The sequence below is a fragment of the Parasteatoda tepidariorum genome, chromosome 2, assembly GCF_982258835.1.
Source record: "Parasteatoda tepidariorum strain Cologne lab strain chromosome 2, Ptep-v5.0, whole genome shotgun sequence".
Lineage (NCBI taxonomy): Eukaryota > Metazoa > Arthropoda > Arachnida > Araneae > Theridiidae > Parasteatoda > Parasteatoda tepidariorum.
Genome location: NC_141756.1, coordinates 82,836,567 through 82,859,518, shown reverse-complemented (window position 1 = coordinate 82,859,518; position 22,952 = coordinate 82,836,567). Strand labels below are relative to the sequence as shown.

The 22,952-nt window shown below is 28.5% G+C and overlaps 1 protein-coding gene across 1 annotated transcript in view; it reads left to right on the top strand.

Moving 5' to 3' along the window:
- The first annotated feature begins 229 nt into the window (after nt 1-229).
- Nucleotides 230-22,952, top strand: part of LOC107444001 (protein toll) — a 62,307-nt gene continuing 39,584 nt past the window's right edge. The window contains exons 1-3 of the mRNA XM_087157632.1: nt 230-2,013; nt 19,852-20,016; nt 22,775-22,930. Of these exons, the coding sequence (XP_087013758.1) occupies nt 1,612-2,013; nt 19,852-20,016; nt 22,775-22,930 (723 nt within the window). The 5' untranslated portion in view covers nt 230-1,611. The remainder of the gene's footprint in view (nt 2,014-19,851; nt 20,017-22,774; nt 22,931-22,952) is intronic.

Sequence of the window (22,952 nt, the reverse complement as noted above, 5' to 3'; positions counted from 1 at the left end):
TCAAATCAAGTAAAAAAAGCTTTCGGTCAAAATACACTAGTTTAAACCATTGTTTCAGTTTAACGCCATCTCTTCGTTGTGATATATTAGACATAATATCCTCTACATAATTCAGCGAAAAACGTTTTCAGTAAAATAATTTTCATTTTATAGCTTTCTTCTGTTATCAGAGGAAGTAGGTAATGGAACTCCGTGATGCAATCAATGTTGAGAAACACCAGCCGAGAGTAGTGCGGCCTGTTGCTTTCCGATATTCACGCATATAGTTTTTCGTCCTGCGGTTGCGAGTGAGACATTTGTTTATATTTATTTGATGTTTAGATGAATAGTTCGTTATCAACTTAGCCCGTGGATTTTAAAAGCGTTTATCAAAGTTTTGTAAAATATGTAAATCTATTTGCAATTTGTGAAAATGGCAAATTAGCAAAAATTATTCAAATCTGACTGAATATCTAGCCCTCCGATCAATACTTCATCTGTAGTTTGAAGATATCTAGGTTCAAGCTGTTTTATGTTTATAAACATTTATTTGATGTTCTGATGAAGAATTGTTCCATGGATACATTTTAAAAGTGTTTGTCTACATTTTGGAATGAATTTAGATTTGTTTTTGACAAATGAAAATGGTGTCTTAAGCAAATATCATTTAAATTTGACTGAATATCTAGATTCTAACATTATCTGAAATGTAGTTCTCCGGTGCATACTTTATCTGTATTCTTAAGATATCTAGATTTAAGCCGTCTTATGTTAATCTACATTTATTTCATGTTCAGGTAAAGAATTTGTTGTGAACTTAACCAGTGGAATACATTTTCATAGTTTTATTCTAAATTTTGGACTATATTTAGATTCATTTTTAACATGTGAAAATGGCTTCCAAGCAAATATTATTTAAATCTAGATTCTAAGAATAACTAGAATCTAGCCCTATGATAAATATTACATCTTTATTCTTAATATATGAAGAATTAAACCGCCTTATGTTCAGATTAAGATTATTTCATGTGCAGATGAGTGATTTCTTGACAAGTTAACCTGTGGATGTGTTTTAAAAGCATTTATCAAAACTTTGGAACATATTTAGATCCATTTATATCATGTGAAAATGCAATTTAAGCAAAACTTTCACTGAATATCTAGAATAAATGCAAGTCATCTTTTATTAACATACATTTGATGCTCATACGAAGAATTGATTGACGAATTAACCTAGAGAAACATTTTATAAAGTGTTTATCACAATTTTGGAATATATTAAGACTTAGTTACAACAAGTGAAAATGGCGGCTAGGTAAAATGCTGATAATGCATAGAGCGTTAATGCGTATGATAATATCTAAAGAAATAATGCAATGGCATAAATTCCGCATTTGGAGAAAAAATATTTTTTAACTCTATAAACTAATGAAATATTTTAAAGCAAAAGTAAGCTATGTAAATATAAAAAAAACGTCATCATATTTTGTACGTCATCGACATACGTCATCAAATTTGTAAATTCATTAATTATTCATAAATTTGTGATAATTAACGATTTTCAAATATCATTAGTAGAAGAAGAAAAAACAAATTACTTTGAAAATAATTTACCGGCAGTAGCATTATACAATGAATGTCTATGGAATTAACGTATTTTTATCTCTGTTCACACTTGCTTTAGCCATAAATTTTGACGAAGACAATGACATCGCCAACAAAAACTGCAGTGAACTGCTTCCAGGTTGCGATTGTTATGATCTTGAGACAATTGGTATTATACAGGTGAAGTGCTGGAATGCCACGGAACTATTTAATACTAGTTACTTGATGGATGGATCAATATTTGGAGTGAATGAGACTTATGAAATCATAGTGGAAGGTGGAGTATCAGCCCTTCCACCCAGAAGTTTTGAAGGGCTGATTGTGTACAGACTCATTTTAGATGATCCTGGCATACTGGATATTCACGAGGATGCTTTTGAAAATGTGCTTAGATTGAAAAGATTCCACGTGCGCGGCAGCTCTCTTAAGGTAATCCATTTGTTTGTTTTCTATTATTGAATCTTCACGTGGGAAGTTGTATAAAAAATTTAAAAATAAGATAGAAAAAAATTTTAATTAATAATTTTAAAAAATTGTTAAAATATTTGTGTTTAAGATCATTTTATAATAGGCTTTAAGCATTGAACATTCTATGTTTTTTTTTAAGTATAGAATATCATTACGTACTTTTCAAAATGGATCAATATTTATGTTTGTTTTTAAATGGAAGGAAAAAGAAGCAAGAAACTATTATAAGATGAAGTCCAAAACATTTTGTTGTTTTCAGTTTTTTTTAGTTTTGAAAGGAAGGAAGAAAATTACTTTTCGAAAGAAATTTCTTGAAATGACATAGTTACGTTTTCTAACAACCGCTTCTTGTAATACGAATAAAAAAAACGTTCGAAGCAATTAAAAAAATTTAAAAAGTACGACTTTTTTAGTTCACTCTAATGATTATTTTGAAAAATATTAATCGCTGTTGCTTATTGAAACTTAAATGAATAGTTCCTGAGAAATCGAATTTTAAACAACGACTTTTTCAAAATTAGATTTCACAAGAACTATTCGATCGATTTCACTCAAATTATGTAATTTGCTTTGTAAAATTACATTTTTTAAAAGGAAATTTTTAAATTCAAAAGTTTTGTCTTATTGTTAAATTAAATAATAAAAGTTATAACTAAAAACTGTTTTTGCATGGATTTATCTTTGGATAAGCATCCCAAGTGCCCGCCATTAAAAAAAAAACTTTGAATAATCGAATTTTATAATAATGGGAAATTTTTTTTTTAATTCGCCTAATAAGTTATGGATTTATGGCAAAATGAGCAAAAAGTATTAATTTTAAGGGGTCCAAATTTTGAACCGTTCTCCTAGCCAAACTATTAGGACCATATTTTTCAGATTGCTGCTACCCCCTACATTTTGAGAGACAGAAAACTACATCCGTCAAAAAAAAAGTATGGTTATTTAGAGAAAATACGTTTTTGTGTCTGATTTAATATTTAAAATATTATCTCTACACTGATTAGTTAGCATATTTGGGGTCAACTCCTCGAACCATTAAGATTGAGTCCTAGAACATGAAGATCTGATTATGACATCAAAAGTTATTTAAGTTGTTTATTTTCTTATTTATTTATTTATTGTTATTATTATTTTTTTTTGCATAGTACATTGGTTTGATTCATTCTTTTTGTTTCCTATTTATTTTCATTAATTTTTATATATTAGTGGAGAGTTTTTATACGATTCGGCAAGCCAATGAAATCTGTGTTAAACTTGCTTAATGTCCGACATTCTACTCCATAATGATGTAAAAATGGTTAACGTAAAATTAAATAAGTTTATATTTTTTAATATTAGCTACTAAAGTTAAAAAAATATCATAATTCCTTTATTATAGATTAAAATTAGAAGCTTTACTAGTATAAAGTAGACAGTATGTTTTGTTCCTCTTAGGAATGGAGTAATGGAGCGTGCTTTCAGTTTTTGGACTATGCAGCAGTAGTAGTTTAATATTCATTTCTTTAAATTCCTTTAATATTCAAAATTAATTATAATAATTTTAAATTGAGAAAATTAGTTGTTGTTTTTTTAAAGATATTTGAAATAAATAATTTTTTGCCTCTTTTTAGAAACAGTTTAAAATCATTAAAATTTCATTTTTACAGTACTCTCTTGTTTTTAAAAGAAAGTTCAAGTTCTTGGTATTGAATCGAAGTGGATTTTTAGCGTTTTATATTTTTTATACTGTATATTCGGTTGTTTAATGATTTGGAATTTTTAAATTTCCCCCCGATTTTTGGTGTAAACACTTGATGCTCATTATGTGGGGAGGGACAAACAATCTTGTCATTCAAAAGTACACAGAGAAAGAGTTCTGGAGAAATTTCGGTGCTATCTGGTAATAACATTTCTGGTAAAAAAACATAATTCTGATTAATAAAACCAAAATATACGGTATTTATACCATTTAGTTGGTAATTTTTTCGTTCATATGGTGAAAGCTCACGGAAAATCGAAATTACAGTTTTTATATCCACAAAATTATTATTTAATAAAAATTTCAGAACTTAAAGTGACAAATAAATAGTTTTTATGCTATGCTCTAGGGTATCATGATAAAACTACCTAATTTTATCATACATTACAAAACCCTATTTTATTGTTAATTTTGCCAAATTCATTCCCAGAGCTCTTGGGTAAAAATAACCGATTTTTTGAAATTCCCATAGACCCAGATAGGCGGTGAATTTTATCATATTCTTGCAAATTTGACCATACTTTTTTTCCCAGTGTAAAACAAAGCGTTTAAATCTATATCTTCATTTCCACGATTTTTTTTATAACTGTAGCCTTTTTTTAAAGATAATTTTTTTATACTATTTAGAAGTACTTATTTGTGGAGCCTTTATGTGATGATGCATGTATTTTTATAGTACCCTTATTAATTTATTTAGTCACTTCTGCGAATTATTTTATAGGGTTTATTTCTTTTATACAATAACAATATAAAATTCTTATTATATAAAGGTTGCCAAATGAACTGCAATATTTTATTATCAAAGAGGTTTCTGTATAAATATTGTTGTCATATTTATGCAGAAACCTCATCTTTATATATTTGTTCTTTGAAAAAAACTATTACTCTATTTGTGAGCTGCCTTTGCAATATGTTTCTATTTCACGCGATGAAGCTTTTCTCTTTGTTAAACTAACCTTGAACTCGGGAAGTCTTACAGCGTCGTTGCCATACAGTAATGAAAAACTATAAATAAACAAAAAAAACGAGTACCCTGAATAACTTATGATCTAATGGCATATGTTCTTCATACATTAGAATACAAAATTTGTGTTTTTTAAAGTGGCTCAGAATATGATTAGTTATTAGTGCTTGCTCTTTAATGGTTTACGAAATCAAAAAGGCGTACCATATTTGAATGCATTTCGTATTTCTTTTTTATGTTTTTAACACATGAATTAAAGAAATTCATTACGGGGTTTCCATAATTAATGTCAGTCTCAACATGTGGTTTTTATGAACTTTCGAAAAATCTGTTAAGAGCATATAGATCAAATTTTAATTACATTTACTTATTTATGTATTCATCACATGTGGAATTAGACTTATGTTTTATTTTCACTTAAACAGAAAAATGATTAGGTCTTACATCTTAAAAAATTTATTATCTAATAAATGTAGAATGCTTATCAATTAACATCCGCCGTTTCGAAATCTAATGATTCATCATTTCGTTCTTAAGTAACTCTTCGTAGCTCTTTCCTCAATCTAATGGCTCATTTTGAAGTATCAAACACAGAGTCAATTCAAACTTTTAATAATAATTCAAATACTATGTATCTGCTTCGTACAAGCGAAATATCTTGAATGTTTCTAATCTGTATCTTGTATTAATTAATGAATAAACCAAGCGATTTAGGAAAAAGAAATTTTAGAAAATAATGTAGTACGAATAATATTTGTTATAAAAATAGGCATTTTTTATGTTTTTGAAATCTTAAAATAAAATAAAATAATACAGTTCTATATTTAAGATATAAAATTAATCATTCTCTACTTTACCGACCTGTACTTGTACAAGCTTAGTGATTGCATTAGGAAACCTTCGGAGTGCATGTTTACTCTATTGGTTAGCACAGGAGGGGGGGGGGTAAGACATAGAAACACCCCAAAGACGATTTTCACGTTTTCTACCTTCACATAACATTAGTTTTTTTTCTTCTCATTTTTATATCACTGTTTTGTTCTGTTACCTTCAATAACTAATATTGTTTGACTTAGGCGTAGTGTAGCTTAATTCGCATTCTTACTCACGTACAGCTTATTTAGTTATCGTTTCTGGAATAATTGTCCCGAAAAAAAAAGTATACATTAGGCTTCAAAAATTAACAATTCAAGCGTGGAAAAAAATCATCGTAGCCTGAGAAATAATTAACATCTCTTAACTTATTAGAAATACCCATAATCATTAGAAAGAACGAATCCGAGACCATCGCCTATAATTATTTAGTGTAGCCCTTGTTCGACGTTAGCAATAAAATTATAGAATACTTTTATGAATAAAGTAAAATGGCGTGAAAAAAGCACAAACCTTTACACGTTATGTATCTTTATTTGTGACTTATACACATTTTTTTGCTTTAATGCAAACAGTGTGAATTAAGCATAATTCAAGGCACTGAATACGTGAATGTTTTGCTTTATTTATACGTAGCACAAAGTATACCCTATCCTTATTCGATATACTTTTGATGATTACCAAGAACGAATCTGAGACCATCACAGATAGTTAATTAGTGTAGCTCATGTGTGACGTTTACAATTAAATCACAGAACACTCTTATGAATGAAAGCAAAACATCGCTAATAAAGCACAAATCTTTGCTAACTATGTATCTTTATTTGTGCCTTATTCACATTGTTTGCTTTAAAACAAACAACGTGAATTAAGCCTAATTCAAGGTACTGAATACGTGAATGTTTTGCTTTATTTATACGTAGCACAAAATATACCCTATTCTTATTTGGTATACTTTCGATGATTACCAAGAACGAATCCGATACCATTGCAGATAGTTAATTAGTGTAGCTCATTGGCGACGTTAACAATTAAACCACAGAACACTTTTATGAATGAAAGTGAAAAATCATGAATAAAGCACAAACCTATCCACGTTTTGTCCCTTTATTTGTGCCCTATTCACGTTGTTTTGCTTCATTTAAATAATTTTGTTTTATTAAATAATTCTGATTTAATACAAACAACGTGAATAAAGCACAAACCTTTCCTCATTCCGTACCTTCACTTATGCTTTCTTCACGTTTTTTGCATTGAAGCAAAATTTTTATTATTTATATGCTTTATTTATGCGTAGTAAAAGTGTACCCCATTCTCATTTGGGAACACTTTTTCTGCAATCAATTTGGTTTTCATATTTTTCCGCCTTCCTCAATATAAATCTGTAATATCGGTTTAATCTTATCCTAACTAAAATATTATTTAGAGACTTCTAATGCTCATACTTTTTTCTGCAAATATATATTTGAGTCTAAAAATATATATTTAGGGCAATGATTTCTAAAAACCTTATATATCGAAGGTACGGAATATTAAAGAATTACACTTAAATAAAAATTTTCTGAAAGAAAATATAAACGGTAATCATTCAGTTTGATATTCATACAAACTGTACTAGCGTTGTAACTTAATTCATCGCTAAAAAAACAGTTATAAAAATAATTTGTCTTAAAAATTATTTTTTCACAGTATAACAGAAAAATGTCCATTTTAATTTTGAATTTGTTATGCATGCAATTCTGAAACAAATTTTCTGAATTCGATGATGTGACACTCATATTAATTAGGGATGAATTTTTTTTTTAAACTTGAAATATATTTTATACTTGAGATTTATATCTTTATTGTCTTTGAATTTTTTTCTCTGAAATATAAATACTTCATTGATCGTTTCATTGACTTTTTTTAAGTGCACTAAAAGTATCGCGCAATAAATTTCTCTTTTAAAAATATTTTTCATTGTTGTCTAAGAAATGTTGAAAGAATGCACTAATGATTTCGATTTATTGTTAAACAACACGAGGTATATTTGCAAATTTTCTAAGAAGATTTTTTTTTATTTTGGTAAAAGACTAAAGTTGGAATTTTGTTCTTAGACATGAAAAACTACACACCAGCATTAGGCATTTAATATGTAATCTAATTTTTTATTTATTTTACCCGAGAGTAGCTATTAAGATTAGATAAGTTAAATACTTCGCACTAACTTTATCATGGAATAATTTTTCTCAAAGTGTGAAAAGTTTCACTTTCTGCACATATGTAAAACGGTTTCGTTTTTAATAATTCTCATATCTGTTGCGAAAAATAAAGTCTCAAGTAGCTTTTACTTGATAAAAGCGAGCCGCCCTCAACAGAGCCTCTTATGTTCTTATCTATTTCCTTTCATTGTTTGCTGAAAAGAACATAAAACATTTTTATGGTAGACAAATTCATTGTACAAGGTTTTGTAATAGTTCTATTTTATTTAGATAAAAACTATTTTTAAAAGCGTGAATCTCTTAATTCTTTTTATTTGGGATTCACTGTTTAATAAAATAATTTTTAAAGCATATATATATATATATATATATATATATATATATATATATATATATATAATATGCGGTGTATCCACACCGATATTTTTTAGTATTTTGCGTGAAAAAAGCATGATTAAAGAGTCCAGTTGTGCATTATCTGTTTAATCTTTTATTTTACTAAGCGATGGTGGAATAGCAGTTTAACCCCTCTCCAAAGCGGGAGAGGGGGAACACATATCCCGTCTAAGCTGACGGATTTTATTTTAGCAAGATAAACAACAAAAAGCCACGCAAAATCTTGCGCTCTGCATTTTATGGGATGATTAAAAAGAGTAAAAAGTCCAGCCATATGCTTTTTCTGTATTCTTACGCCTCATCAAATTTATTTATTACTCAAAGCAAATCGTTTAATCTTTCCTTATATGGAAGTGAAAGATCTTAAAATAACTTCTCTTTTGAAGTATTAATCTAATTATTATTCATTGGCATGTTTTTAGCCTTGAAGTCCCAAAATAGAATTTCTACCCTTATCCTTTACTAAAGATATTTAATGAAAAGGAATGAAGTTTTAATGCTTTTATTAATACAAAAGTATTTAATTTTTGTATTACATCCCCCCCAAAAAAAATTTTTGGCAAGCCAAAAAAAATAATAAAATTAAGAATACTATGAATATATACTTTATGATGGTATGACTGTCCTCTTTCCTACTATAAATAACCTTTTTCCAATATGTGAAAAAAATTATTTACAGCAACAACAATAAAAACATAATAATACAATTTATCTATTTAGTGAACTAAGCAGAAAGAAAAATTTAAACATTTTATATAACTATTCTAAAAAACTTTTCAAAATTTTTCACACAAAAATATACAAAATTTTTATGTAAAACGACCTGGACAACAATTGTCATTTAATCAGAATTTACGATTCTGCATGGTTAAAAAAAAATATTCACAATTTTTGTGTGAAAGAGGTGGACAACTAAGTGTCATTTAATCAGAATTTAAGATTCTGTATGGTTAATGGGGTTTTTTACTTGATGAAACTCTGTATTTCCCGTTAAAATGGAGGAAAACAGAGTTTCATGAAGCACTGTGAAAATTGAGAGATCCATACTGGATAAAACAAAAATAGTTTAGAAAGTTTTTTCTCAGTGTTGAGAAAGAAAAAAGTTCAAGTTACTTCGCCCTCACTCCTAACTGATGCTGAGGTAAACATCTCCACAAAACGCGATTCGGATCTCTCAAAAATATAGGGATTACTTCTTCCCTTGAAGAAAGTAAAAAAAATTTCTGTTGGTGACTCTTCATGATTTAATTTTAACATTTGTGGGCTGTGATATTTCCTAAGTTTTGAAATATGTACTATTTCAAAATTTTGTTTACTCAACATATTCTTTTTATTTATTTTGTAATTAACTTCTGAAATTTTTTGAAGAATTTTATACGGTCCACTGAAAGGAGGTGACAACTTCCTCGTATTAGGATAAGTAAATTCTTCAAACAGAACTAATTCATCATTTTTAAAGTCTATATCTAAAAATCTAGAATCATAATAAATTTTATTTCTTTCATGATATTCTCTAGTTCTTTGAATTGCTATTTTTTTAGCTTCTTCAACAGGTGGATAGACTTTTTCATTTAAGGGATTTTCGTAGGGGAGTCTACCATGCATGAGGTATGCAGGTGGAAACTTTGTTACAGAATGGGGAGTTAAGTTATAAGTATTAACTATATCTTTCAACAAAACAGGTCAGGGAGTTTTAGTAGGTTTTTCATTAATTTTACATTTTAAACGGGTAATTATTGTTTGACCAAGGCGTTCAACCTTGCCATTAGACTGCGGATGATGTGCAGTTGTCAATAATTGTTGAATTTTTTTATGTTTCAAAAACTTTTTAAAATGAGAAGAAGTAAAGGCAGCGTTTCGATCACTCAACAAGGATTTAGGAATTTGATTTTGAAAAATTTGATGTAAAAAATTTGTGTAAGTTTCTGAGCAAATGGATTTTGATGCAAAAGCCCACATGTATCGTGTAAGGTGGTCAATAATTAAAGTTAAATATTTCTTTGTTGAATTATAGTAATTCAATCCACCAACACTATCTATTGCTAGTAAGTCAAAAGACTGATTAACAGGGGGTAAGGATTGTAATAATCCAAATCTTTTTTGTCGCGGTTTTTTATTTAATTGGCACGTATGACAATGTTTACAAAATTTTGTTATATCTGAAGTTATGTTGTTCCAATAATAAACAGGGGTTATTAAGTTAATCATTTTCTGAACTCCTGGATGATTAAACTTATCATGAGCATTTTGCAGAAGTTTTAATCTTAACGAAAATGGAACAACTATTTTAGTAAAATTTTTCTTACGTACACACAATACATTATTGATATCAACAAATTTACCTTGTAAGTTATCTTTCCTTTGAGCTTCCACTATTTCACTCAAATTCAATAAATGTGAAACATGAACATTATTATTTTTACTATTATTTTGGACAATTGAATGTGTTGCATCTCTCGAAAGCCAATCTGCTTCAACATTAGCAGAGCCTTTTGTGTATTTAATATCATATTCATACATACTTAACAATAATGACCATCTAAATAATCTACCTTTTAAATTTTTAACATTTTTTAGCCAAACTAAAGCAGCATGGTCAGTATGTATGGTGAATTTTTGTCCAAAAAGGTAATGATGGAATTTATTTAGAGAATCGACAATAGCAAGACATTCAAGTTCTGTAATTGCATAGTTTTTTTCATAGTCCCTTAATGAACGAGAATGAAAAGCTACAGGATGCAATACACCACATTCATCTGTCTGTTTTAGCACACATCCAATTCCAACTAATGATGCATCAACAAAAAGATGACATTCATGATTAGGGTTAAAAATTTTCAAAATTGGTTTACAAATAATAGCATTTTTTAAAAGTTCAAAAGATTGTTGACATTTTTCTGACCACACCCATTTTACATCTTTCTTTAACAAGTTATTCAAAGGATGTCGAATACTTGCATAACTATCAATAAATTTATTGTAAACATTTATTGATCCGAGAAATCTTTGTAATGATTTTACATTTTTAGGGGGCAATAATTTTTTAATAACCTCAATATTATGGTTATCGGGTGACACAATTCCATTTTTAATTTCATATCCTAAAAATTCTATTTGTTTTTGCAAAACTGAACATTTTGAAAGTTTTAATTTTAAGTTTTCTTGTTTACAAATATCAAAAATCTTTTTAAGATGGGTTAAATGTTCATCATAAGAATTAGAAAATATAATGATATCATCAAAGTAGTTTGTAGCAAATTTAATTTTATGTTTATTTAAAATTCTACGAACTGTACGTTGAAAAATGCTCGGGGCATTCTTCCAGCCAAAAGGTAATCTTAAGTATTCAAATAGACCATTGTGAGTAGCGAATGCTAATTTCTCAGTGTCATCAGGATGAATACGAACATGATGATATCCCTGTGATAAATCTATTTTAGAATAATAACTACTATTAGACAATTTTTCTATTAAAGTTTGTATTAAAGGTAGAGGTTCAGAATCTGTTTTTGTAATTTGATTTAGTTTTCTATAGTCGATACATAAACGACTCTTTTTATTTTCATCTTTTTTAAAAACTAAAGTTACTGGGGCAGCATAAGGGGATGAACTTTCTTTTATAATGTTATTTTTTAACAATTCCTCTATTTGTAAATCAATTTCTTGTTGTTGTTTTGGGGATGTTTTGTACGGCCTTAGAGATATAGGTAAATCTGAGGTTAACCTAACTCTTTGCGGTTCCATTCTAATTTCTCCTACGTCGTGTTTGTGTTTCGCAAAAATATCATCATAACTTTTTAAAATTTCTTTTAAGTCCACATTTTCTATTTTGCTTTCATTTTTTATTTTTTCGTCGATATTAACCTGATAATGTGTGCACCCATTACCTAGATCTATCTTCGAATCATTTGGAATTTTTGGACATTTTTTCTTTTTCCTATTTGTCCTTTTCCTTTTATTTTTGTTACCCTTTACATTATTTTTTTCAATGTTTACTTTTACTGAAACATCTTCAACTTTTATTTTTTCAACATTTTTACCCTTAACATTTTGAGAATTTTGCTGTCTAATGTGCAAAGATAAGTTGTCATTGTTAGAATTAGCAGAGGTGATCAATCTCTTACCAAATTGAGTAACAACTGGCCCGACACAATCAATAAACAAACAAAACTCTTTGCAAGTCTGCAACCCAAGTAAAGCATATGGTAAATCAGTATCAATTACAAAAAACTTAACTGACTTAACAATTTTGCCTAATTTAAGGGGAAACTCACAAATTTTGTTAAGTGTTAGTTGTCCTTTTGTTTGGGTAACCTTTAATTCCTCACATTTTTTAATAGGAATATTCAATTTTAACACCAAATCTTTTGGTATTACATTTAATGTTGACCCGGTATCAACATTCAATAATATCTCTTTTACTTTTTCATTTTTATTTTGTTTTGGACGTCCCTTTAGGTATTTATTTTTCACTTTATATCCATTTAGGTATTCATTTTTAACTATATATCCATTTTCCACTTTATATCCATTTAGGTACCTATTTTCTACTATATATCCGGATATTAGTAATTGCTATTGATTACTTGTCATATTTTGAACGTTCACATCAACCACATTACTAGGGTTGTTTACACACGAAGAGCCCATGTGAAATTGATTCAAAAGTCCTTTCTTTGAGCAATATTTACATTGATTCAATGGGTTCTCTTGTGTAGTATGATGTATTTTGGGTTTTGTCACATTCGGGGTTACATTTTTATTTTTAGGACAAGCCGGGGCTTTATGTCCTGGTGCATTACACTTAAAGCACTTAATGTCATATTTCGGGTTTTCTAACTTCCTAACATATGGTCCCTTATTAGCTTGAAATTTATTTTTATCTAAGTCACTTTTAATTTTTTCATAAAGTTTAAGTTTTTGTTTAAATTCAAAAAGATTACTGGCTCCATAAAGAACTGTTTTATTATTTGTTTGGTCTGGTATTCCTTGAATTATATAAGTGATTAGAGCTAAGTCATCAATATCACTTTGAGTAGCTATTTCTCTCATTTTTAGGAAATATTCTTGAAGAGTTTCATTATACCGTTGTTTTCTTTTTTGCAACATTGCATGTACTTCTGCACTATTGCAACTAAGTCCAAATTCTTCAAGCAAAAGATTTTTTAGTTTTTCATACGAATTTAACTGAGTTTCACTTCTAATTAAAGTTAATGCGTTACCTTTCATGCATCGTTTTGCAAATAAAAATTTTTGCATATCAGACAATTTAAATAAATTAGCATGAGTTTCAAAATTTTCAGACCAAGAATTTATGTTATCATAGAGGTTTCCATTAAACATAGGGGTAACTGCTTCAATATCTGAAAAACTAACTACTAATTTTGTTTCATTTTCCCTATTTATATTATTACTAGAACTTTGACTATAGGATACCATATCTTCATCAACAATAGTTTTTGTACATATAGAATTTAAATTAACTTGTGTAAATTGATTTACACAAGTTTTAGTTGGTAAATGTGGTTCAAAATCAGTTTGAGTTTGTTTACTTTTAAACTGAATAGCTTCCTCCTCATCTTCGGAGGGGTTTTCAATTACTATCGAATTTTTTAAGTGATTAAAATCACATAAACAATTTAAAATATGCTTGGCAATTTCCTCCTTATTTCCTTCACTGGAAATATTTAGAATATCTGAAATTTTGATTAAATCCGAAAAATTAAAAGTATCACAAATTTCTTTTAGTTTGTTTGCAAATTCATTAGTGTTAGTTTCAAAAGAAAATTCTGAAAAATTAAGAATTTTGTTACGGTTTAATCTAGACAAATCATTTGGAAATAAAAGTTTAAATAATAACTTAATTTTGTTTGCCTTCGTTACTTTAATTGACGTTTGAACCACATCTATTTCTTTTAAAAACATTTTAAAAGCAGTATAAATGCACTATATCATAAAAACTATATATCATAAAAATAAAAAAAAACAATATAAACACAAGAATGCACTTCATACTTCACTCTTCCAAAGATTCGTAATAAAATAAAAAAAATTAGATTACTAAAATATGAAGTAAAACTGATTCATTATCGAGGAAAAAAAATAAATACAGATGTTCACTGGATTCATTTTTGTTACTTAAAAAAAAAATAAGCACTTTTATCACACTTCGAAGGAGAAAAAAAAATCTTTTTCCTATAAAGGAATTTTCCATAGGAGCAAAAAGCTCCTCTACTATAAATCGCGCACATTTTTCTCTTCTTCTATTTTTTTTATTTTTTTCACAACATCTTGATTAGGACTTTCGCAGACTTGATTAGGACTTTCGCACTATAAATCGTACACTTCCTTGCTTCTGAGAGCACTAACAGGCATTGTAGACACAAACGTTTTCATGGCTGTCACAGTTTCTTTCAACATTCAGGCAAAATCGAACGATCTGTCTCCAAGCGAAGCATTCTGGTACCGTAAAATCACCGATGAAGCAATTTTTCTCCCGGGTGGGTGAGGAATCCTTCAGGACCTTCAGGGCGGCGTTAGGCGATCTCTTCCGGTTCAATGAAGCTTTTTCTCTTCAAAACAAAGGGGGTGAAACAGGGATTTCCAAGGCGACGAAGTAGCATTCAGTTTAGGTATAGTTCGCAATAGTATTGCAATAAAATTTTCTTTTAAGGGGTTTCCATTCCAGCGCGAAGCCACATCCTGCCTGTGGAAATAATTATTATACAGACTCTGGAAAACAATATATGTTTCGAAGAAAATTACTTGATAATGATAATTTTTGACTCTCATAAATTGATAGCGAACCATAGCATCATTCTGAATGATGCTAAATAGATTTTTACTTTACTCAGATGGGATAACTACAAAAACGAGTTTGCTTACTTTAATAACGTAAAGCCACCGAAAAAGACGACAAATAATATTAAATAAAAAAAAATAAGGAAATTATTTTAGCTATATTAATCGAAGAACTTAATGGAAGAACCAGAATTTTCAGAACAAAAAAAATTTCCATCCGAACTATTTTATGACTAAATTACTTGAAAGCGAGACTAATAATTCTTTGCCTTAATTTATTTACCACTGCCTAATTTGAAATAAAACCGTGCAAGCATACTAATGTGGATTAGTCATGTTAGGATTAGAGTAAAGACAAAAAATAGTTCTGTAACATTAAAAATATCCATATTGATGCAACCCTTTAGGATATTTTCACTGATATATTAATTCCCCCAAGAATGGCACTTACCTGGTTCTTCCACTAAGCTCTTTAATCGTGTCGGTATATGCCTTTCAGTTTTGAGCATTATTTCGTAGTGTTTGACCAGTTCTGATTTATTGATTATTTTCTTTTTTAATTCATCCCGTGCGAAGAACGGGTATTCAGCTAGTGTTAAAATAAAACCGAAAAACGTAATTTGATCTTCCCATTAAGAAATCATATGATTCATCATATCATATGAATCCCATATTATATGTGCTCGTAAGAGAGAGGAAAGTGAATAAACGATCTGTACCTAGTTAAAGCTTTTTTTCTCTCAGAATAACGCAAATATAATGACAAGTTTTAAAATTACCCGTTTTTGTCACCTCAACAGAAGAACTTAAAAACAATAGTTATGTTAACAGAGTGGAAAGATTCCTGGGACAACATTAAAATGTTTGATTTTTACTAAAAAGTAATTTTAAAACTGTAAAATTGGATAAACTGTGACGTATGTCACATATAAAAAAAATTTCCATAGCTAGACAATTTAAATTATTACAATTAACAGTTGGTTTAATTGCAGTAAAATAAATGGTAAAGAAAACTGAAACATAGCAATTTAGCTGTATCGTATTAAAAAGGTATTACACAGGAATTATTTTTAAAATAATAATTTCTATGTATCTACATTTACTAAGAACATGTAGTAAATTAATTTGAAAACTTACAAAATGTTATTTTGAATTTTATTTCAGAAGTTAAGATTAAAGTCACGGGATATCAAAAGCGTGAGCTTTTTTAAGAACCCAAATATATCCTTTGGCTTGGCAACTAAATTTTCAAATTATGACATATATTTTCGGAAATGTCTTTTTTTCATATTTGTCGCAATTAATTGCCCTTTTATCATTTTTTTTGAAAAAAGGAGAAAAAAACAGCAACAAACAATATTTTGTTTGAAACATTGTTTGATCCCTGTTTGCTAACAGCAGTCAACTACCAAAAATTTGAGTCAGAAAAGTTAAATGTTTTTTGAAGTATATCCATTGTTTATTTTCAAGGTTTGAAATTCCTTAAGATTCTAGACTAAATCTTAATTTTCCTTTGAAGACATTTATTTTTTCCTTCATGGAAAACTATTTTATCTGCGATAAATAGTTCAGGTTTTGTCTCACAGATGGCATCTGTATCCCTAGCGATACACAGAAATGAGAATAGAATAACTAGGAAATGAAAAGGTTATCAATAGGCATAAAAAATATGAAGCCATAGCAAATTATGTTTTGACTCCCTCCTATTTAGTGGCTGTTATTATTTTTTCTATTATCCACAGAAGCACATATAGGCTATTATGGGCAATAAAATAGTGAAAAAAAGATAACATTTTCTATTAGAAAGGAAAACTCTGAAAAATAAATCAAATATTGTGTATATATGACAAAAAAAGATTGCAGAAAATTAATAAAAAACAATTGCTAAATAGAACAATGGAAAAAAAGTTTTCATACTGAAAGTCAAAATTTGTTTGCGATTTAATATAGACTAAATAAATTTTGGAAATTTTCTTTATAAATCAAAAATGACAACAAATAATACCCAAAACAAATAAATTTACCACGACTTGTTTAATGATCGTATTTTCACCCCATTACAGGGATGAGATTTTTCCGCTTTTTAGCGGATTTCCGCTTTTTTCACTTTTATCTCTTAAGTTTCAGCTTTTTTTTTTATCAAAAATTCAGATTTTCTAAAAATTTCACTTTTTTTTATAGGTATTCCGCTTTTTCAGAAAATTCACCGATTTTCAAAGAGAAACAGAAAATTCAAACTACATAGCTACCAATCCTTTCTCATTTTTACTTATTTTAGCTATTTTCTCCCCTTTTACACGCAGCAGATAAGATTTTCCGAATTTTTTACCCGCCCTCCAGATAAATCCGATTTTTGTAGTTCAAACGACGCTGTGTCTGACAAACCTTTTAGAGGTCCCAAGCCTGGAATCTGCTAACATCTCGACTCTTATTCATACGATTTTAATATCAAACATAGCTTTTCATATTTGCGTGTTGCGATTCTTATTCACGCGATTTGAATATTGTACGTTGCGATTCTTATTTACGAGATTTAAAAATCCGATATTGTGATTCGTATTTACGCCTTTTTAAAAACCTATGTAGCGATTCGTATTCACGCAAGTTTAAAATTCAATGTCTTGATTTGCTCATGCGGTTTATAATATCAAACATTGATTTTCGTATTTATACGTGATTTTAAAATAAGGCATTGGGATTCGCATTCACGCATTCTAAAAATTCATAATTCTTATTTATGCAATCTAAAAATTATGCATCATGATTCGTATTTACGTGATCTAAAAATCATGAATCGTGATTTGTATTTACGCCTTTTAAAAATTCTATATCCCTGTTTGTATTTTCTCATTTTCAAAATCGTATATCTAGTTTCATATTCATGTGATTTCAAAATCCATAATTGCTATTCATAATCACGCAATTTTAAGATCAACTATCGCGATTCTTGTAAGAAGTAAATTTTTTTTAAAATTAGTTACTATAAAGGTGGTTGTTTTTCTAACGACGATTATTAGTATATGCAAGTGTTACAACATCAGAGAAACTGGAAGGGAATATATTCAAAACTTACATTCTGTGGTAGCAAAGAAGAAAAAATAGGATTTGTCACAAGATGTTTGAAGATGGACTAACGACTAAATATAGCAAACAAAAGCAATCACTTAAAAAGAGATTTAGTTAATTTTTTTTTTTTTGGAAAAAGAGTTAATTAACTCATCATCAAAATTTTATTTAAAATTGCTGTTATTTATGCTATAAAATGCAAAATTCTTATCAAATAAAAAACAATTATCTAAACAGTTGCTGATTGTCATGTAATTTTTCAAACTAAAATAGCAATTTTTGTATGTTAAGGAGTTACTATATATTTCTATTTCACTGTTATCGATATGTTTCAAAGGGCTCTAGTTAGATTAGACTATAATATGAACATAATGATTCGGTTCAAGTTTTTTTTTCTCCAATATAATTTAAAAAATAATATTACTGATATATTTGCTATAAATCACATAACAGTATTTATTAAAAGAAATGAAATATTAATGTTTATTCTCAGTAGTTTTAATTTGCTAAACCAGGTAGTTTTTCAAGTAATAATTGTCTCTTGGGTGAACTGAGGAAAAATATAATTTCCAGCTTTATTTTTTCAGTTGGTAATTTTTATTTTCACTAAATGTTAAGTATCAATGTAATCATTTATATAATAATAGATTAGTACACAATTGTATGTCAACGCATTATTTATTACCTTAAACTGTCTGGAATTTATTATTAAAGGGTTGCGCTTGCGTAAAATTTACTATCGTGGAAATTCAGCTTTTTTGCCTTTTGGCTAATCTCATCCCTGCCATTAGAATAGTATTTAATGTCCCAAGTTATTTTTAGAATGAAGTAGCTAACTTAACCTATGAATTAAATTTTGAAATTGAATACAAAAAGTACTTTCTCTGAATAAACATACTTTTTTTTCACTGGATTTGTAATATTTGATATTCAAAATATGGGAAGTTGAGAAAGAATTCGGAAAATATATTTCCAATGGTTAGTCAAAGAAAAATGTCCGAAGTTTCGTTATTGTTACTTATACTTTTGGCGTTTAAGAATATATCTGTGCAATTCGCAAATCATAAAATTCTTGTATACACTAATGAAACTTGTTTAAGAAGAAGACAATTTTACGGAAGAAATAAATTTTATTTCAATTTATTTATATTTAAATACGTAAGAATACACAAATGTTTATGCCTTTTTAAATGATGTAATTTTTAATGGTATAATTGAAAATTTGAACGAAAGCATTTGAGTTTAAGATAAGTTCGTAAATATAATTTTTTTTTGCTGCTTATTCCTCAGAGATAGCCAAAAACGCAAAAATTAAAAACAACGTTAAACTGCCTGCCGTTTTGCCGTAACAACTGCAGAGGTGCCATTCGCAATAAAAAATTCAAAAAAGTGATGACTAATAAATAGCAAAAATCTACTAAACGAAAGTGAAATTAGCAATTTTTTCTATCATAATTCTCTCAGTTTACTATTGAAAAGGATTGTGAAGAATGTTTTCGCTTTAAATATCATACATTCGCAACGTTACGTAACGGTAGTAGTTTTAATAGAATTATTAATTAAATTAAATAAATGTAAATGAATTGGTAGTCTCTACCTCATCTTACATTTTTAATCTCCTCTTAATTCTGTTTAGAAGGGTCTTATTTTTTGGTTCAGAGCTGAATGCCTTGCTTTTAAATTTAAGGAATACTAAATTTTTGAAACAAGGACTTACATGCTTTCTATTCATTACATATCTAACTATATATTTTTTCCAGAAAATTCCCAATTTAGGTCCTGTCCGTGATTCACTCCAATATTTAAATTTGGATAATAGCTTGCTCACCTCCTTGGAGGGTCATGCACTGAAAAACTTTTCATTCCTAGAGAACATTTCATTTTTCAATAACTCCATTCAGCAAATTGATTCAGATGTTTTTGAGGTAAGAAGAACTCGATTTTGCTTATTTATATGTTTGTTAATTACTTACTTTTTTATTTCATTTGTTATCCGTACAAGTGTATTGGTAAATTCAATATCATTCTATTGATTGTTATTTTCCTTTGAAGTCAAGATCAATAGGTTCGCAAAAAAAAGAAAGAATAGTAAATAGAAACTATGTTCTTTTATTTAATAGCCATTGTCTTAAAAGAACGAGCATATGCAGAATTTTGCCTGCATTTGTCAGAAAAAATGTAATTCCAATTATCATTTTCAATTTGCATAATAGTTAGGGGAGAGTGAGGTCAATTGTAACATTCTTTACTTAACTATTTTTAACTAACAAAAAATCTAATATATTATTAGTATTAATTGATAGACGAGTAAAGTAGACTATCCTCTACTGGAAAAAAAATAAATACCTTATTTTAAATGTTATTATATTAGTTATTAAAAATTTTTGACAGTCGTGCACTTGTTACAATTGTCCCCACTTACGGGATCAATTGTAACAGTTCATAAATTCAACTAAAACATTGTTAATTATACATATTATCATAGTTGTGATATATTTTTTTATTGATCAAAATAGTAGTGCTATTTTAGGAGTGAAAATAATAATGAGCAGAGACCTAAAGGGTTAAACTTTTAACTTTAAGGGGTTAAAAATTTTAATTTATACTGTGATAGGTGACAAATAAAATAATGCACAAGCAACATAATATAAATGATATAGGAAACTACTGGTGGTTCTTAAAGAGTTAAGTAATGGTTTGTAAACATAAGATTATTTATTTTCAGCTGTTACAATTGTCCCTTTACTTATTGTTACAATCATCCCCAAGACGCCATTTCAGCTTCATTTGTTAAAAACAATGCTAGTAAATTAACAAAACTAAATTTCTTTTTTTGAAATGTTAGTTAAGGTGTCCACTTACATATTCGGTTAATAATTTTTATTTATTTTAACAAAATTACTTTGTTACAGTATAATATTCTAATACTAAAAAAAGTAGCGTCATAATATCTTTTGTGATGTAACTCTTTCAAAAGTACATAAAAATGGTTGCCAGCAGGGGTGTACATGTAGATTTATTAAATACACCTTGTGCGCCACCTAGGAACCAAATCTGGAACCCGACACTCGAAATTTTTGCTCTTTTACAATCGTACCCTGTTACAATTGACCCCACTCTCCCCTATCCTTAGGAATTACTTAGTTTTGGGAAAATTAAATTAAGGCCATGGCTCAATTTAGGCGTTCCCAGTTAGGGGGGGCGGGCGAAAATTGGTTCATTTCAGGAAGAGCTGAAGTAATTCATAATATCTTATAAATTACTTTTAAAAACTCACCTTAAGCAATGTGCTCTCATCAATTTCTCTCCGAATCTTTGATTATAAAAACGTCTTAGTCTATACAAAGAGTTAAATTATTGCGTAGAGTTAACTGATGCAAAACCGCCATCTAAGCAACAGTTTTTTGCATCAATGGATTGTAATTTCAATTTAAAAAAATAAACTTGTGAATTCCTAGCATTAGCATAATATTTGTGGTCAATTCAGCAGCGATGACATAGTGGTTAAGTTCTGTTCTTATTTTGTGTAGGGTTTATGTTTGATCCCCAGCAATGACTTGATGTGGACACAGTTTCAGTTCGAAAGGCATCAGCCTTTCTGAAGAGTAAAGGCGGCATGTACGCAATGTCGACTACATGGTTTACAATTAAATCTATAATAGCTCAGGAGACAGAGTGTCGTCTAAATGATCCCCTGGGTTCGAATCCTAGATATGGCTGATCGATACAAATACAGCTCTCGGCTCTCTCCAAATGCAGTGCTGCACAGTGTGACATAAAATATCTGCAGTGGTAGACGGATCGTGGGTTAGAGTCCCCTTGACGTCGGTCTAAACGATGAATTTTTTCGTTGTTTTTCTCTTCATGTAACGCAAACAAGAGCTAGTCCCATCAGATTATTGTTCCTTCAGATTATTAATAAAGTTAAATTAGCTTCCCATCTCTCAACATTACTTTCTAAGAAAGCTTTTTATAAGAAAGGTACTAATATAATTGTTCAATTCATTTAAAAAAATAAATCTATATTAGTTTTTTATTCTTTCCTAATTTTAAATAAACTTTTCGAAAAAAAGTTTCATATATTTTATTAATGACTTCAAGTTTAAAATAAATGCAAAAGGCGATTCATGTGATGATTTTCTATTTATTCAAAAATAGTATTTTTCTATTAATGATTTTTATTTTAAAATAATTGAAAAATGAGATTTACTTAACTACTTCTATTAACTCCAAATTGGTATTTTTTCCATCAATGATTTCAAGTTTAAAATAAATAAAGAAAATTTACCTAAGAATTTTTTATTAATTAAAAAAAAAATTTTTTTCCGCTCAATGATTTCAAGTTTGAAATGAATGATAAAGAAGATTTTTCCTAACTATTTTTTGTTAATTAAGAAATAGTATTTCATTCCGTATAGGAATGAATTAGTTTTTATTTCTATTTTATATTCAGTTTTCTATTTTCAAATTTTAATGTGTATAAATTAAAATTTCTTTAGAGAATGCTTTTTTTTATGTGTTACGTGACTTTTGGTCAAAAGTGTATAGTGACCCTAAACTAAAGCACGTCCATACAATGAATCATTTTTAGCTTGTAAATAAGAATGATCATTTTCTTTTTTTTTTCAAATAGAAATTGCAATTATGGTATATTCATAAACGATGTTTTCTTTTTTTTTGTAGGGTACTAATAATGTCATAATATTTGATCTCTCTTATAACAAGCTGGCTTATTTACCTTCCCATTTGTTCGATTCATGGAAAAGTCTGAGAAAAGTTGCACTTTCCCATAACCAACTACTACACGTCAAAAATCTTTTTCAGTTTGCAACTCCACTAGTAAGTATAAATAAATGACATT